Source organism: Onychomys torridus, chromosome 15 (genome assembly GCF_903995425.1).
Source record: "Onychomys torridus chromosome 15, mOncTor1.1, whole genome shotgun sequence".
NCBI classification, from domain to species: domain Eukaryota; kingdom Metazoa; phylum Chordata; class Mammalia; order Rodentia; family Cricetidae; genus Onychomys; species Onychomys torridus.
In genome coordinates, this window is record NC_050457.1 from 65,798,511 (window position 1) to 65,815,585 (window position 17,075).

Below are 17,075 nucleotides of genomic sequence, written 5' to 3' on the forward strand. Positions count from 1 at the left end.
TGTGGCTCATATTCCCTGTCTGGCTGTTGGGATGTCCAGTGGCTCTAATGTCCATTTGACACATCCTGCTCTTCACTTCTGGTTTCTGGGCACTTCCTTACTTCCTAGCACTATAGATCTTCCTGGATGGTGAGAGTCTTGCATATTCCCAGTTCTGGTCCTAGACGGGGTCATTTCCCTAAGGAGCTCTGGGTCCTTTGGTTGGACAATAAATAGACAACTCAGGATCTGGACAAGAGCTGGGCTGTTTATTTTGAAGGCTCCTTCCTAATGAGATGACATGGACAGTGAATTCTGCAGCAGAAAATCCAACCCCATTGCTGCTCCAGGGCACAAATCATGCCCTTCGTCAGTCGTTTGTTAGGTTTTCATTCTGGTTTGGAAAAGTCAACGTCACTGGCCTCTGCAAATATTTGAAGAACACAGCATGTCATGGTCAACCAAGAGGGCATGTTCTGAGTTAAGACTACACTAGGTGAACTCAGTAGAATGACGCTTCCTAAAATACCCCTTGCAGAGTGAGCTCCCAAGTCTTGTTTTCTCGAACAATGGCTCCAATTATCATGCTAGGACATGGCCTGCATGTAGGTGTCATAGCTTTTAGCAAATGTCCTTCTGCTCCTACGTGGTTTGCATGTCCTTTTCTGGAGAGTGCAGCAAATGTTCTCTTGTGGAAGACTGAAAGACAACATACCATTTTTCTTTACTAGAAGCATGAAGTTTCTGCCTACAGAGACTTCATGGAAAGGGAGAAAGGCTTCCCAAATGTAGGCCTCCTACCCTTTGATGGCCTTCTGCTGGGTGGAGTAGTAGCTTTTGATTTCAACCTTCCTAAAGACAAAGAGCTAGATCCTGCATGTGTGTGTGTGGTTGACAACACGGGGGAGCATGCTTCCTATCTGTCCCCTTATTAACGGCCCTCCCCCTAGAGAGCAGATCGCTTCCTACAAGATAGGAAAGACTTCAAGGGAGCATCATCCCTGTGGGAAGGCCAGAGGGAGGAATTACCCACTTGCTGCAGAAGCATTCCCCCACCACACTTCTGACACACAATAACACCCTCCTTTGCTTTGCTATGTTGTGACTTAAAAGCTACTTTACAACGATTTTGCAAAACCCACAGAGATTGCAACTTGTGTTTGAGGCACCAGCTCCTGTTCAGATCACCTCTTGCTGCAGAACAAAGCACACTAATGATTCTCTGAGAAGCCTAGGTTTTGAGCAGAATATGGCCTCTGTGTCACATTCTACCCGCTAAGGAAACAGAATGGCTCATTTAGGAAAAATCCAATGCACAGATCCATGGCAGACTGGAGGAGTGGTTTATAGCTTTACTGCTGTGGAAAATATTTAGGGCTCACCATAAAACAGCCCTGAAAGAAGGATCTTTCATCTGTTTGTGGGATGTGATACAGATAGGGAGATAAATTGTCTCCAGCACCATACTCCATGCTGTTCGCACGTTGTTATTTGAAATTGCTGCCATGCCTGGGCTGTAGGCATGAGTGATATCACACTATTTGAAGCCAGCAGTGGGGAAAGGTGGCAGGCCACTTTCCATGGTACTTAGGTAATAAAGTCCCCAAGCTCCAAGTTGCTATATCTGAGGGAGTGGGAATGGGTGTGAATCCTTACAGCAAGCCCGCTGACTAAGGGTAGCACACTTGCTGCTGTAATGCACTTGAATATGCTCCCAGATGCTGATGAGCCACAGGGAAAAGCCCATCACATGTAAGGAAAACATTTACAGTTAATTTACACTTAATGTGTCACTGTAGCCAGCCTAATTCCATGAGACTTAAGTTACCCAAGTGTAAATGATGATGTCATGTTCTAACATTTTGGTGTTCTGTTTCACATGACTGCAACTCATTTTCTAATGTATTCAGTTTTATTTTAGACAAGACTTGCTTGTATTTTAGGAAAAGGAAATAAATATTTGATGGGAATGGCATGTTTTGAACATTATCCTCCAGAGTTGTATCATTACATTTCTAAATTAAATCAGCACAAAATGTAAAGTTGATTCTATTAGGATTGTTCCCAATAACCATGGCTTAGCCCACTGCCCATCCATTCTCTTTCCATCGCTGTTCCCTCTCCTGCTCCTAAAGGCTTGCCCCCCAATCCAACCCCAAGTATCCTTTGGGTGGATTGCAAGTGTGTTGAACTATGATACTATGGGAAATTCTTTTGATGAATTATCATAGCCAGGTTCTAAATCTTGAACAGTTAGTAATTGTTATCATTTTTATCAGCTGTGTTCTTCACCTTTGTTTGGATCCACATGCTCTCTCTGCATGTCTCTTGTAATGCACTCTGACTCAGCGGGTTTCTCATTGTCTCGCTGGCAGTATGACTTGATGACCTATTCACCTGGCAGTTTCCCTGATCTTCTTCTGTTTTTCCTCTTTCTTTCCCTGACTCCCATGATTTAACACACAATTCCCTAAGAACATTCTGGGGATGTGTGTCTGAAAGGTGTGATGGTTAACATTGTCAACCTAGCAGAATCTAGAATCATCCCTGAAGACAAACCTCTGCACCTGCCTTTGAGGGATTTTCCACGTCATTAGTTGAGGTGACCAGGCCCACACTAAATGTGTGTGGTGCCATTCCATGGGCTGAGGGGTCCCTGGATGAACTCAAAGGAGAAAGCAAGCTGAGCATGAACATTCCTCTCTCTCTGCTTCCTGACTGGATGCCATGCGATCAGCTGCCTCCCACTCCTGCCCTCATTGCCTTCCCCACAGTCATGCTCTAAACCCTCCAACGGGACTGAGGTACAGCTGTCCTGAAGGTGCTCTTAAGGTATTTGCTGGAGCTAAGACCAGCAGCTGATACAGAAGGCGACTGTTGTGAGGTCTGGAGTAGGGAAGTGGCCTTTCTTTCAAGGATCGCTCAGTCAGTTTGCTGGAGAGTTCTAGGAGAGCAATCACCTGTCCTGCAGGTCTTCTGCTTCCCAGTCCTGCAAGCTTTCTTTGTCAGCTCTGTCCCCAGCACTGATGTGACGTGCCCTGCTGGCCCTCGGCTCCCAAGGTAGTTTCTCTCCATCCTGGAATTCCTCTTCCAGCTCTGAAAGGTTCGCTCTGCAAGCTTCTGGTATCAGAATACCAGACTTGTTTTATATATACATATACATATATATTATATTATATTATATTATATTTTAAATCTAGTCTCACTCTCCCTCTATTCTTCAGCTCTATCTTTGTGGCTGACTTTGGACTCCGTGTTCAGCTAATACCCTTTTCGTTTCTATGCTTATCCTCCTAATCCTTGGCTCTTTCTTTTTGCATGACTGTCCTCTAGAACATCTCCACTCTGTTCTTGGTCCGTGGGTACCATCTCTTCCCCCCAGCTCTCTGAGAATGTCAGTGAGATAGAAAGGGTTTGTTGTTTTACTTTTTTCTTCTTGTTTCTACATTGTCTTAATTTTCTTTTTGTTTTGACTTTGAGGCTATTACCAAAGTCTGAGGGCCCCTGGTTGTGCGTTCATGTGTCTAAGTAGGGTTCTGACAGCTGTCTGGACACTGTGACTGTGAACTCGGGGCTGAGATGTCACCTGTGTGAGTCTCCTTGCTGAGACTGCTTCCTAGGGAGTCTGAAACCTTCGGAACTCCAGGTCTTTCTTAGGCCAACGAGAAGGTGCTCTGGTTTCCTGTCTGTGGGTCTCAACTGCTTTCTGTGAGCTGAGGAAAAGGCAGGTCCCCTGCCTGGAGTCCCCAGAACTGTGCCTTTGGCCACACGAGGCACCATTTCTCCTTACCCAGAGACTAATCTGCTCTGATAACTTAAGGGAAACAATCCCAAGCCAGAATGACAGTGTAGGAACTGCTCACAGCTGGTTTCAGCCAGCCTCCCAGGGCTGTGCTTCCCCACTTCCTAATCTGCAGGGAAGGGAAGTGGAAAGTGAGTTCTGCATTTCTGTCAGATTAAGGTTCCATTTTCTGGAGTTAGCTAAACTCTCATACTTTGCCCATCTGCTTTCCAAGCATTCCAGAGTCTGTGGTTGCTGTTCCTTCCTTTACCCTTGTAACATTAAAAATTAGCAGGTTACAGATGATTCAGCATGTCAGTGTGGCAGATACCATCCGAACACGTTCAGATCATAGTCTAGTATTTTGCTAAGGCTGTAAATGTTGTATTAATGGACATATCCACCCCAAACTGACTGAGTGAACCATGGAAGACCCTGGCTAAGCCTCAGTGAAAGCAAGGTGGTCTCTTTTCTTAGTCCAGTTACCCATTCAGATGTCACCTACAGTGGATGTGCCACACTGGCTATCCCTATGGGGTACATGCAGCAAATGGACGACTGCCCCCAACTGGCAGGTGAGAGCAAGGCAGGAATGTGTAGCTGCAAGCCTGGAATACCCGCTAGATGCCCAATGAGCATGTTCACCATCTTCCAGAACACTTAGGGACCGTGTCAGACCTGACCTTTTCATTTCACTTGTGTATGTATGCCTTCTCCTCACAACCTTGTTCAATGTTGCCCTGCCCCACCCTCCAGCTCTGCTTTGTAATGTTCTGGACCCCCAATGTCTCTGAGAAGATTCTGATAGACATCATTGGAGTAGACTTCGCCTTTGCAGAACTCTGCGTCATTCCTCTGCGCATCTTCTCCTTCTTCCCAGTACCAGGTAAGGAGCAGAGGATGAATGTTTCTGGTTTATCCTCCTGCCCAATGGAATTGTGTCACCAGCGAAAATATAATTACTTCGCTCTGCGCCAGGAAGATGCAAAGACACTAGCCAGCAGGCTAACCATCCTACAAATGACTCAAACAGCTTATTTTTTTGTAAGCTCCAAACACAATTAAAGGAAATAGAACCACAGGAGCAGTGGGTGGGATTTGTGGGAAACAGTTGACCTGGCCTCTTTCTTGATTATTGGGGTTCCTCAAATCTGTGTGTGAATCACAGCTCATAGAGCATACACCAGAGAACCAGTTTTGTAGTAGGATAATCTTCAGAGTTAAAAGAAAAAATAAAATGAGTGAGCTTACTGCTAAAACCTGAAGACGAACTGATAAAGAAAAAGACACTCAGAAAAGAAGACACGGTCCAAATGGCTCTTGGCCAACAATGATGTCAAACCATACAGCAGAGGAAAGCTGACTCGGTGTTGTGAGGATGCCTGAGCTGATGCGCGAGAAAAGCGGGCTGTGGGCTGAGTGATAAGGAAGCAGCTGTTGCTATCATAGTTGTTTATCTGTGCTCCATAACTATATTCGTCTCTAAAGGCCATTCGTCTGCTAACCCGGTAACCTGGGGGAAGCAAGAACAAAGCCTCAGGAATTGATTACTGAGAGGGAGACCGTTATACATCTGCTTCTGCTCTTTTAAACTCTATACTGAATGCATGGCAACTAAATATACAAATATATGGCCAAAATATACAAAGCTGTGAGGGTAGCCGAATGCTGGGTTTAATCCACAGCAAAAGGCAGGCACACGGGACAGGAGGGAGGGAGGAAATAAAGGACTCCTTGACACTGTTAAGGTGGAAGTCAGAGTAAAAAGTCCAGTTACTTTAAGAAAAACCTTGATCTTTTCTCCTTTTTTTTCCTGTGTGTGTGTGTGTGTGTGTGTGTGTGTGTGTGTATGTTTTAGTCTGTTTTGTCCTATTTTAGTTTGCTGTTTTTGTTTTCTTACTTCATTTATTATTATTTTAGAGAAAGGAAGGATGTGGATTTGGGAGGGTGGAGAAGATCTACAAGGAGTTTGGAGAGTAGAGACCACAATCAGAAGTATGGGGGAAAGTCCATTTAAAAACAAAAAACAGATATGAGCAGGGCCAAGGGCATGCATACCTTCTCGTCCCATCATGGGCCACAAGCAGCCCCTGCTGAGGCCCTGGAGCCTTCTGAGCTGGGACCGGAGCGAAGGGATTGACGAAAGACAGAGCTGGGTGGACTGGCTGAGCAAGCTTTCGGAAGTTGACGGCAGCTGGAGACGGCTGCAGTTGGAGATCTGACGTGTGCACTTCACTTTCCCTCGTGATGATATGAAGGGGGCTGGAGACCCATACAAGCACAGGGGGGACCAGGTGGTCTCCTAGGTGGGGGTGAGCTCTTCCTGGTGGCCTTCGGTCTCAACTCTGCTGCCTTCTTGTGAGATGAAAAGCTCAACAGCTGTCAGGCCCCCATGGTTCTTAGCCGTGTTAGTTTGGGCACCAGATCAGCACCCATTATGACTCTTGCCCTCTCCCTTGGCCAAACTGAAAGGGAGCCATCTTTGCCTTAAGAGAAGAAAATGGGCCTCATCTGTTTTTTTGTTGTTACCCCCTGTGGAAGGCCGAATGCACTGATAGACCAAGAAGACAGAACAGTTGTGAATGGTGCTCAGTGGTAGAGTACTTTCCTAGCATGTTGAGACCCTGGGTTCAACCCTCAGCACTACAAGAAGGAGAAAAGAAAAAAACAGCAGGTTCTTCATCATACAGACCAGTCCTGGAAGTAAGAGTTACCCGAGAGTAAGCGTATCTTCTCCAGGAGACTTTGCTGGCATTACCTAGAGGGGGTCAGGGTGCTTCTTCCCAACCAGCGCCAAGGTCTGTGTTCTGCACAGCTCGGTCTTCCGGCCGTGCACGCGCTGTCCACCTGGGCCTTCCTTCACATTCAGTCTGGATGCCCAAGAGTGGGTGTGGGAAATATGTGCAGTGTCCTTGTGCAGTAGCAACAGTGAGTGAGCAGTGGCACTGTGACGTGGCAGAGGGAGAAAGGAAAATGGCCAAGGGTGGGGTAGTCCGGCCCAAGAAGGCATAGTGGGAGATGGGGACAAGGTCATTCTTTCTCCACTGTTCCCGTCCCCTCTGTCCTCTCAGACAATAGGAAGGTGACAGCTTCTGCTCCCAGCTTCTCTGCTCACCCAGCATCAGCGCTGCCTCTTTTCGAGACGCTTTCCCTCTAAAGGGGGTGGTCAGAGCTAGACTGGGAGAAGAGCAGCAGAACTGGGCTAGGCCATCCTGGGAATAGCCAGGCCCACCAGAACAACAGTGATCCCGGTGGAGCAAGGCAGCTGCCTACAGCTGGCCACCTAGACACGGGACTGAGGTGGTGGGAAGCTGGGTAGGAAAGGGGCCTGACCCCAACTAGACTCCAAAGTTGGGATCAGCAACCACAGGAAGCCGAGTGACCTAGCCCTGAGTCACAGCAGCATGGCTGGGAGTTCCTGCCGGCCATCGGTTTTTTGAGTTGCTCTCCTGGTCCCGCAGCAGAGGGTGGGATGAAGCGGGGTGGTAGCAAGCCCCGCAGCTGACAAGTCCTCTCCTCCACAGTGACTGTGAGGGCCCATCTCACTGGATGGTTGATGACACTTAAGAAAACCTTCGTCCTAGCACCCAGCTCAGTGTTGCGGATCATCGTCCTCATCACCAGCCTCGTGGTCCTGCCTTACCTGGGGTATGTGTTTGCGGCATCTGGCATAGATATGTGGCTGAGGGTCCTCTGCCACTGAAGTATTCTGTCTAGAGGATTAAAACCTGCATAACCAGCTGAAATCCCCATGCACAGTAGAGCGAGAAGTTCAGAGTGCTTTGTCTGCCTGCAGAAGTGTGCCTTGAGATCTACCCTAGCCTGGACCACAGGTGATGCTCAGGGCTCACTTCCTGTGGTGAGGAATGTGCAAACCAATGGGAGGGAGGAAGGCCCTGCCCTCAGAACTCCTTTTCTCAGTGACAGGGACACAGACTGGTCTCTAGGGCTGAGGTGACACCAATGGACTAGGAGCTGACAGCTCCGCCCTGAGTCACAGGGGTCCACCACAAAGGTAGGTGGCTGTTAGGTACTGTCCTGAACCCAGTGCACGGAGAATACCATTGCTCTGTCCCTCACTGCTCTGTAATAGTCCTGGTTTTAAGGAGTATCAGTTGAGTTTGTCGTCGGCTTGATTATGTCATGACTTGGTTTTAACAGACAAAATGTCTCGGTGTTCTCATTTCCAGGGTGCATGGAGCCACACTAGGTGTGGGCTCCCTTCTAGCGGGGTTTGTGGGAGAATCTACCATGGTTGCCATTGCTGCGTGCTATGTCTATAGGAAACAGGTGAGAAAGTATGGTCACAGCTCTGGGGACAATGGGACCTCTCTGCCTTCACAGATAATTTCCCTTATCAGCTCTCTCTCAGGAAATCTGTTCTAATCCTGCTGGGCTACTTCACCCCTTCCACACCACACCCACTCTATTATACAGACCCTCAACCTGAAAGCACAGAACTACTCTGTCCTGAAGGCAGGGTATTCAAACTGTGTGGGGTATATTTATGTGAGGAAAGAAATATACGTACCCCATGAAGTTTGAATATCCTGCTGTCAGCTTTCCTCAGATCTCTTATGAAGTTCTAAGTTCTTTGGGATCTGAAGCCCCATGTTATTCGCCTAGATGAGATTAACCAGGGAGTGGATATAGACAGAGATGGAAGAAGCCCAAGGCAGATCTTGGCATATCGATGCTTTCAGGCTGGGGGTTACAAAGGAACAAAGCTGGTAAGAAGAGCCTGGGGAAGCAATCAGGAGAGCCCAGGGATGGATGATAGAATTCATTGTGAAGGGTAGACTTCAGGGGATAAGGGGTCATGTGCCTCATGGCCTTGGAGGTTGGAAGAAAAGGGTGAAAATGTTGAAGACTTTAAGTATAGACAAGTCTTTTGAATTATTCTGCTCTGAGGAGGAGAGGACTATAATTGTGATGTCAGAAAATCAGTTAAGATGGGGTGAAGTTCAGCGAAGTGTTTGCTTTGGGGACAGACCCAGTGAATGGGGTACTAGTTGAAGAAGGGACAGCAGAGCCAGTTGGCCAAGTGCATACCAAAGGGGGTGGGCAGCTGAGGGGAATCCCCATTCAGTTTGGGGGACAGTCATGGGAGCTCTTCTGGTTGCTTCTGCTTGGGTCAGTTAAGTAAAAAGCCAAGTTGCCCCTGCCCAAGGGCCATGATGAAGGCCAGAAGACAGAGAAGGGCGTGTGAAAGCCTGAGCTAGCCTGAGCTAGCCAGGAGAGTAAAGAGTGAAGGGCTGGGAAAGCAAGCTGGGAAGGCCCTGCCAGAGGACAGCCCCCTGCAGTGGGCACTGCAGCACAGGACTTCTTGTGGGCCCCCAGCCACATCGGCATTTCCTGCTGAGATTGGAGATTTGGGCCTGAGGTCAGAGTTTTATCTGGCAAATAGGTCTCAAGAAAAGCATGAAAGAATGTAGTTGTAACTGCTGAGCATTCCATTCAAGTCACAAGGGAGAAGTGAGGATATAGGCGGCTGGAGGCCAGGACTAGCATGGGCAGAGCCATGATGGGAACCAAGTTCTGAGGAGAGAGCCCTGGGAGAGGTGGAAGTAGAAGTCCACTCACTTGGATCTGTTGCTCAGAGCGTTGAGAACACAAGGTCCGCATGGGCCCAGGAATGACTGAGTGGCAACTGACTGCCAAGAAGGCACCTTCCACAAGGACAAAGCAGCATGGCAGTGAGGCCACCAGGAATTAGGATGTGCAGTGAGCAGGACAGAGTGAAGCCAGAGCTGTCACAGGGGACACCAACCAATGACAGACAGAAGGACTAGTCTAGGACGTAAGAGTCAAAGCTTGGGGCTATAGCAGGACACAGGAGAAGCAAAGCCTCCATTTGAAAGGGCTGTAGGGAGCTGGCATCCAAGGCTACATTCTAAAGAGTGACAGCAAGGATATGAAGGACAGGGTCCCCCAAAGTACCTAGCACTGTGTGCCAGACACACAACAGGTACATGAATAGCCACAGTGAAAGGCATACATTGAACTGGATTCATCCTGGGTCAGGATGCCTCAAACCCTAAATCCCCGCTCACAGTACTGCTGTGGTGTGTCCTGTCCACACACGCACTCTGATGTGTCTTCTTTTATTTAGAAAAAGAAGATGGAGAATGAGTCAGCCACCGAGGGGGAAGACTCGGCAATGACCGACATGCCTCCAACAGAGGAGGTCACGGACATCGTAGAGATGAGGGAGGAAAACGAGTAAGCACAGGCCGCCAGGGGCCGTGCAGGGACGCTCAAGACAACAGCACCATCTCCTTCCTCCTCCTCCCTGCAAGTTGTTTTCTGAGTTTTAATTTTTATTTTTGGTTATGAAAGAGGCCTTGATTTAAAGGTTTCGTATAAATTCTCTAGCATACTGGGTATGCTCACAGATGTGGGGACCTAAAGAAAGGTCTTTACTGTCACTTTGTAAACACAGAACCGCTGACTTCATGCCCCTGCTTCATAAAAACCCAAAAGATAGAGCCACCTCTTGGTCGACGTTTCTACTCCCTTGGACAATCTCCACTTTGGAACCAAAGGACTTGGGCTGTGCCATTGCCTCTCGGGTCAGACTCTTTCCTGTCCACGTTTGCCTCATAAGAATCAACAGGTTGAATGAAACTCAGCCTCTTCTGACTTGCTCCCCAAGACTGTGGCTATAACAGTGATGTGACCTAGTGCCCATCACACCCCTCCCACTTTGGAGTCATGAACTATCTACCACACACATACACCAGTGAGCCACAGGCTGCAGCTCAGAGTCTCCCTGCTCCCAGATGAAGAGCTGGGGGTCACACTGGGCCAGCGGAAAGGAAATTTAATCTCCTGTAGAAATCGGATCAGAGTCGCAGATGGACTTGACCATCAGCATCTCGCATTGTTTTCCTGGTTTCCCTGAGTTGCCGCCCCCCGCCCCACAGTGTATATACATGAGCTGACTTTGCAGAGGTATCACAAAGTGGCCCTCCAAATGTCAGCGTCCTTCCGCATGACTTTCCCTGAAGGCTTGCTTTTCACTCGCCTTCCCTGAAGATGGCACTAGATGGAGAGAAGTGGAGCGTTCTGTCCATTCCGTTCTTTACAGTGAGCAGAGCTTTAAATCATAATTCAGCAGTCTAATGCCAGGTTCCTGTCCCGTAACTTCTGATGTAGATGTGTTACCTGTCCCTGCTGTTTGTAGTCATGGCGCTGCAGGACAGGCAACTGAGTGTGCTATGGTACTCCCCTCCACACCATGAAGCAAGACATTTTATAAACAAGTATCAAAGTCACTATGTGATACCCCTGAAATAGTGCATTGGAAATCCATTTAGTGCAGTATATTTTTCTAAGTTTTGGAAAGCGGGTTTTTTCCTTTAAAAAAAAAATTATGGATACAGTTCACTAAATTCCTGATTTAGTCAAAATAACTAGACTGAAAGAACCTAAACAAAACGAATATTTTAAAGATATAAATATATGCTGTATATGTTATGTAATTTATTTTAGGCTATAATACATTTCCTATTTTCGCATTTTCAATAAAATGTCTCTAATACAATTCAGTGATTGCCTACGTGCTCCACATACCTACAGCTCACTCATGTTGTACCAGTGACCGTTGTATGTCACAACAGTCTTACAAAGCCCTTTGTCTATGAATGGATGGGCCTGTAGATGCCAAGAAAACAATTTTTCATGATGGGCAACCTACGGAGAAAATAGGCCACTTGTACAGACAAGTAAAGGTTAGAAGGGCAAAGAAAAAAGGAAAGAGAAGGCAGATCTTTTGTGTTTATTTTTTCAGTGTTGTGTAATCCTCATGTTAAGACTGGAAGGGCAAAGGTAGGCTGTCAGCTACACAGGCTTGCATTCCCATTTCCGGATACCTAATGTCCTTCATACATGCCCACCATGGGAACAAGTCCTTTGTGCTTCCGTAGCTGCTTGTCGGTAATTTCGGGGGCAGATCTGAAAAGGTAACTTCAAAGTCTTAATTGTATTGGCTTTTTAAAGTACATGACTAGAAAATTAAACAGCAGTATTTTTTAACACGTGTGGCTATTTTCATGCTTCTGGGGTTGGAGCTTAAGTATCAGATTGCAAAAGCAAAATCCTTTCCCTCTAAATTTAAGAAAGAACACCTAGTGACTCTCCATTGTGCAGTCAGAATACATGGCTTTAAGTCCAAAGCCACCTCACTTGATCACAATGAAAAAAGCTGTATTGGAGTCCCTGAAAACCCAGGATGTAGTGCCAGGCCCAGGCCTCAGCAATGGAGCTGCAATTCTGCAGGATTTGTTCAGACCTTCACCTTCTGATGAGGGTAGGCTTCTCTACACATTACCTTCTCTGGGTCTGTGTTGTCTCCTGACATACTAAGGCAGCACTCCAAGCTGTCATGCTGTTATGTTCAAACCAAGAATTCCATTGTCTGGACTTGGGTAGGGGTCACTTTCTCTGCTTTCCAAAGGCATTAGGGTAGCCTATTTCACCAGCTGGGTGTTACTTTTAAACACCTTGCTCAGCTGAGAAACAGAGAAGGACCATGCTGTGAAATCCTCTTGTGGAGGACTGCGGGAAGACCAGGTATGGCTTTCTGAAGGTTAAGCAACTATAGGCAATTACAACCTAAAGTTGCAAGGGCCTGAGGCAGGTTTCCATCAGAATACTGAGAAGTCAGTTGAGATGGCCCAAATGCAGCCTTTCTAGAGTGAGGATTCTCTCGCAAGAAGCAGAAGCAGGGGGGACTGTTTTCCTGAGGGGTGATAGGGGGTCATTCTAAGTGCACATCTGCCATTTGCTCTGCCCTTGTTTACTGGGTCCTGGCACACAAGGCCTCTCTAAGGTACCTGGGAACTGAGTAAACAGGATTGCTGTGACTCAAAGCCTACCACTGCAGGCCAGGGAGTGTTGAGGCTTGCGGCTGGCAGGAAACTCACCACCGAGGACTCTTTCATTGGAAAGGCCACTTGTTTTCGTGTGTGGGTAAAAGCTGGTCAGTCACCCTTTACTGCTGTGGTGGGCTTCTCTCACATCCCAGGTCCTCCTCTCCCATTTGAGGCCTTGTTTTTTGGCATTCGCTGATGGTTTTACTTGGCAATGTGGAGGGCCTCAGAAATGAAAACCCTTACTTACTATTGGTTTAAACTGTGTTAGGAGGTGGAGTGAACTTGGCCTGCAGTAGTTTCAACTTCCACTGGCTCTGGGCACATCCCTGCAATGCAGCCCCCTTCTGCCCCTGGCAGGAATGAAACAATTACACACCTCAATCATGGGAAAGGTTACTCCATTTTATCTTTAAAGAAGGAATTAAACCGCTCCCTTAGTGCAGGCCTGAGTGTGGGTGTGTGTATGCCTGCTCTGGAGATAAATCTCAGGGTTAGTCAGACACGCCCTCCACTGAGCTACACTTCTAGCTCCCAGCTCTCCTTCCCTCCTACCCATTCTGTTTGGGGATATTTTCTTCTGAAATGGACAGAGGGAAAGGAACACTTTTCTAGATTCACCACTTTCTCCCCAGACTGAAACGAGAGTGAGATATGTTACAAAATAGGAAATACCAATATTCTTGTAATTATTTATTTTTAGGGTTTGGGTGGGGTTTTTTGTTTTGTTTTTGGAGACAGGGTTTCTCTGTGTAGCCCTGGTTGTCCTGGAACTCACTATGTAGACCAAGATGACCGGGAACTCATAGATACTCCAGTCTCTGCTTCCTGAATGCTGGGGACATTCACTTCTGACCTCTTGTAATTAAATTGTTACCTTGAGAAATGTTTTTTTGGTACTGATTTTTTTTTCCCCTGCTTCAGTAAAACTTTCAATAGAGTGTGACCAGAACATTATGTGCTGGTTTGTGATGACCAGCCAGCTGTCAGACCTAGAGTATTGCAAGAGAGCTAACTGCCGAACTTAGAAGGGAACCTCTGGGCACCATCAGGAGAGGGGTCTTCTGTGTTCTCAATGCTGCCCCACACTTTCAGAGCCAGAAGTACAATGTGGTCTCTGGTAGGACCTGGGAAGGTGAGGTGTCTTCAGGGTTGCCTTGCAAACCTGGTTGTTTCTGTCCGCCTTGCCACACAGCCCCTATACAAGGCTCTTTTGTAGAAAGCATTTGAAGCATCAAAAAGCATGGTTTTGAGCAATGTATTTGGAAACCAGGAGAGATATTTCTCTGTGTGGTTATTCTGTTTTTGTCATTGGAAGGAGCAAAACATCAGGTGATTCATCAGCTGATCTAACCACACATGAAACAGGATGTAGTGGAAATCTGAAGAAAAAAACGTAAGCAAGCCTGGGTCGCCTGCTCATTCAAAGGCTAGCCACTAAAATTAACACCCCCAACTCCACTGAGAGGTCAGGAAACACAACTAACTGCATAGTTTACTGACTGATCTCAAAAGGGGAAATAACGAGAAGACAACGAGCCTTGAAACTTCATTTTTTTTTCCCTCTCAAGATGGAAGGTCTGTTGTTAGCTCTGCTAAGTGATGTGGCTCCCTGCTGGGAAAAGCATCTTGATCAAAGAAAACAAATTCTCAGCCAAGTACAAGTGGTTCCAGAATTGTTAGTACCTTCCAAAATTTTAGTAATAAACTTTTAAGGTTTTTATTTAGTACCTGTCTTTGAGTAGGTATACTTTAGTGTGAGCATTCACACAACTGTGAACACAATACAGAGTCCAGAATCACTGCCTTGCTTCCTTGCAAACAAACGGGGTCACTTTATGAACCTGGGACTCAAATTCTGTTGCCCAAGTTGGAAGCCATCAAGACCCATCAATCTTGTCTCTGACCCCCATCACTCGTTAAGTGGATGCTGGGGATCCAAACTCTTGTCCTCATGATTTCAGGGTAAGCCCTCTGAACCACTAAGCTCTCTCTCCAGTCCACTGATAATTTTTTCTCCTTCATTTGCAATCAATCAACCAGAATCTCTCAAAACCTGTCGAGGAGAGATGCACCTTTATAGCTGCCAGATACACATGGATGGATTTAGTGAATGTCTTCAGATAGTACCTCCTTTCAGTAAGGTCATATAGCTCCAAGTGCCCTTTACTAGCAAGACTGGACATCCACTTCTGCAGAAACAAACATCAACCAAATACACACACTGAAACAACACACAAGAACTGAGAGTCTTTTTACACCAGAACTCCTTGATGTACAAGGAGGAGATGAGGACAGGGCAGCTAAAACTGGTTCTAATGTAGCAGCAGTAACGTCCCACTGTTTCTTCTGGTCAAGAGGATAAAATCTCTGGCCTGGGCAGAGGCCTAACATGAAATTACCCAATACGTAAGAGTGAATATAGTACCAGGAAGGTGGGAGCACTCACAGGAAGGCAGACTCACCTCAAACCAAGCTTAAGAGAGAAGGAAAATAAATACCTTTCATGAGATACTTTTACTTCCAGAATTCCAGCCCCTAGCACTGACCCCCTCTAAGCTGCTTGCAGTTTAGCTGGGTTCTTACTCCAAAAGGTACAACTTCCCCATTTTTCTGTCTTCTTTAAAAGACTGACAAGAAGCAAAGTACGCTTTCTCCAGTACTTCAGAATTCTGTGCTTTCTCTCTAAAGCTCTCTCCCCACCATGTGGCTGCCTGCTGCAGTGTGGCATGGCTTTCTTCCTTCTCTTCTCCTTTCTCCTGGAGGCAACCACTGAGATTACAGCTTGCCTGCTCTGGGAGTTTTCTTTTTAAAACTTATAAAATTGTCCTCAAGCTTCCATTTGATCCATTTTTAATAAAACTCTCATTAAGGAGACGAAGAACCCCAAGAGGGTACTCCAGGTCCTTTCACTTTGAGTAAACCTTGATTTTGACTTTCAAACTCTCCTGCCTTCTAATTCTTTAATCAGCAGATAAAAATGAACCCATTCCTACACCCTAGACAGTATCAGCTGCTATACAGTATATAACTTCATGGAAATTCAGTGTCATGCACAGTGGTGGTTGCTACAAATGTTAGAAACACGTTTCCAACCATGGGTCCACGAAAGGCAGCCTTTGGAGCTGCAGAACGTTAGGCCAGGGGGACTCTGGTTCCTGTGGTGTAACAAGACCCCTATTTACATGAACCAACTTCTGAAGGTGAAGGTCATACCATCTTCATGTCGTAGAGCAGATTCAGGGCATACACCACAGGAGCTAGCACTCCACGGTGTCTGTCAGGTCACCATGAAGCAGGCTCATTACCCCAGGGGGGTCCCACATCTATATGGTCTTGGAGGCAAGTACCTTGTTCCAAGTACTCAATGACACAGTTTGCTTTGCTCTGTGGTCTCTTACTGAAGTGACCATCTAAAGCTGGTATGGTAAGGTGTCAGAGCTCCAGAACCCGGACAGAGTCACACATAAGGTTCTGTCCCACACCAGCAACACCCTCCCTCGCTCCCTGAAGGGAAGCTTCCAACCTAGAGGCCTGGAGCCCAGAACAGGCCCTTCCACCCTTCTCTGGCCTCTGATCATCTGCCCACTCAGAGTCTAGGCTCCTTCCTGCCCCAACATTTCATGTATGATCCAGTTTTAGAACACAGTATGCAATTTGACAGTGGGAAAGCGGCCTCCTTCCTAAGGTCAGAACACAACCAGCACTGCCCATTTCCTGCTCTAATGAGATCCAGACTAGGAGCCACACCTCCATACATGCTGTGCTGGCCACTTGCTGCCTTTCAGCTTCACAGCACACTGCAGACCCAAGTGCTGGTGGAGAGCTAGGTTTCTGGACCTTCTTATCCTAATCATTGGTCTGTTCACTCACCAGTCGCTTGATTTCGTCATCTTAACTACGGTTTCCCCATTTCCCAAATTTACTGATTAAGTTTGGCCCTTTCCCTCAGTAGCTACAATCTCCAAGCAAGAGATTTATTTTCCCCCTAACTTCCTGTCATAGTTAAGTATGTTCTACTTTACTTCAGGTTTTTCTTCTGCATTATGGTTTTTATTTCCCACCCACTTTAGGCATACTGACAGTCCTTCTCTGAACTCTTCTCCAATTTTTCTCTGCCCTACTCATGATATGGAAGTCCCAAAGTTCTCCTGCCATCTGAAGTCTGGTCCAGTCTTTGAGGGGACAGCCCTTGGACATCATAACCCGAAAGATGACTTTTTCATATTCCTCATGCTGTATTATTTTACTATCACATACCTATGATCCCTATGGTTATAAACATCCTACTAGTTTGCTGGAAGTTTTCTTCTTTACTGTTCATCTTTTAACTCTATCTTCTATTCTGCTTATACTGTGAGTTTGCTTTGCTTTATAGCTTTGTTTTGAGATAGTCTCATTAACTTACCGAGGATGGCCCAGGACTCATAACTCTCCTGCTT

The 17,075-nt window shown here is 46.7% G+C and overlaps 1 protein-coding gene across 1 annotated transcript in view; it reads left to right on the forward strand.

Annotated features, from left to right (window-relative positions):
* Ankh (ANKH inorganic pyrophosphate transport regulator) overlaps window positions 1–11,799 on the forward strand; it is a 139,886-nt gene extending 128,087 nt beyond the window's left edge. Inside the window, exons 9-12 of the mRNA XM_036207403.1 lie at window positions 4,517–4,646; window positions 7,285–7,408; window positions 7,951–8,050; window positions 9,873–11,799. Of these exons, the coding sequence (XP_036063296.1) occupies window positions 4,517–4,646; window positions 7,285–7,408; window positions 7,951–8,050; window positions 9,873–9,986 (468 nt within the window). The 3' untranslated portion in view covers window positions 9,987–11,799. The remainder of the gene's footprint in view (window positions 1–4,516; window positions 4,647–7,284; window positions 7,409–7,950; window positions 8,051–9,872) is intronic.
* Window positions 11,800–17,075: the final 5,276 nt, after the last annotated feature.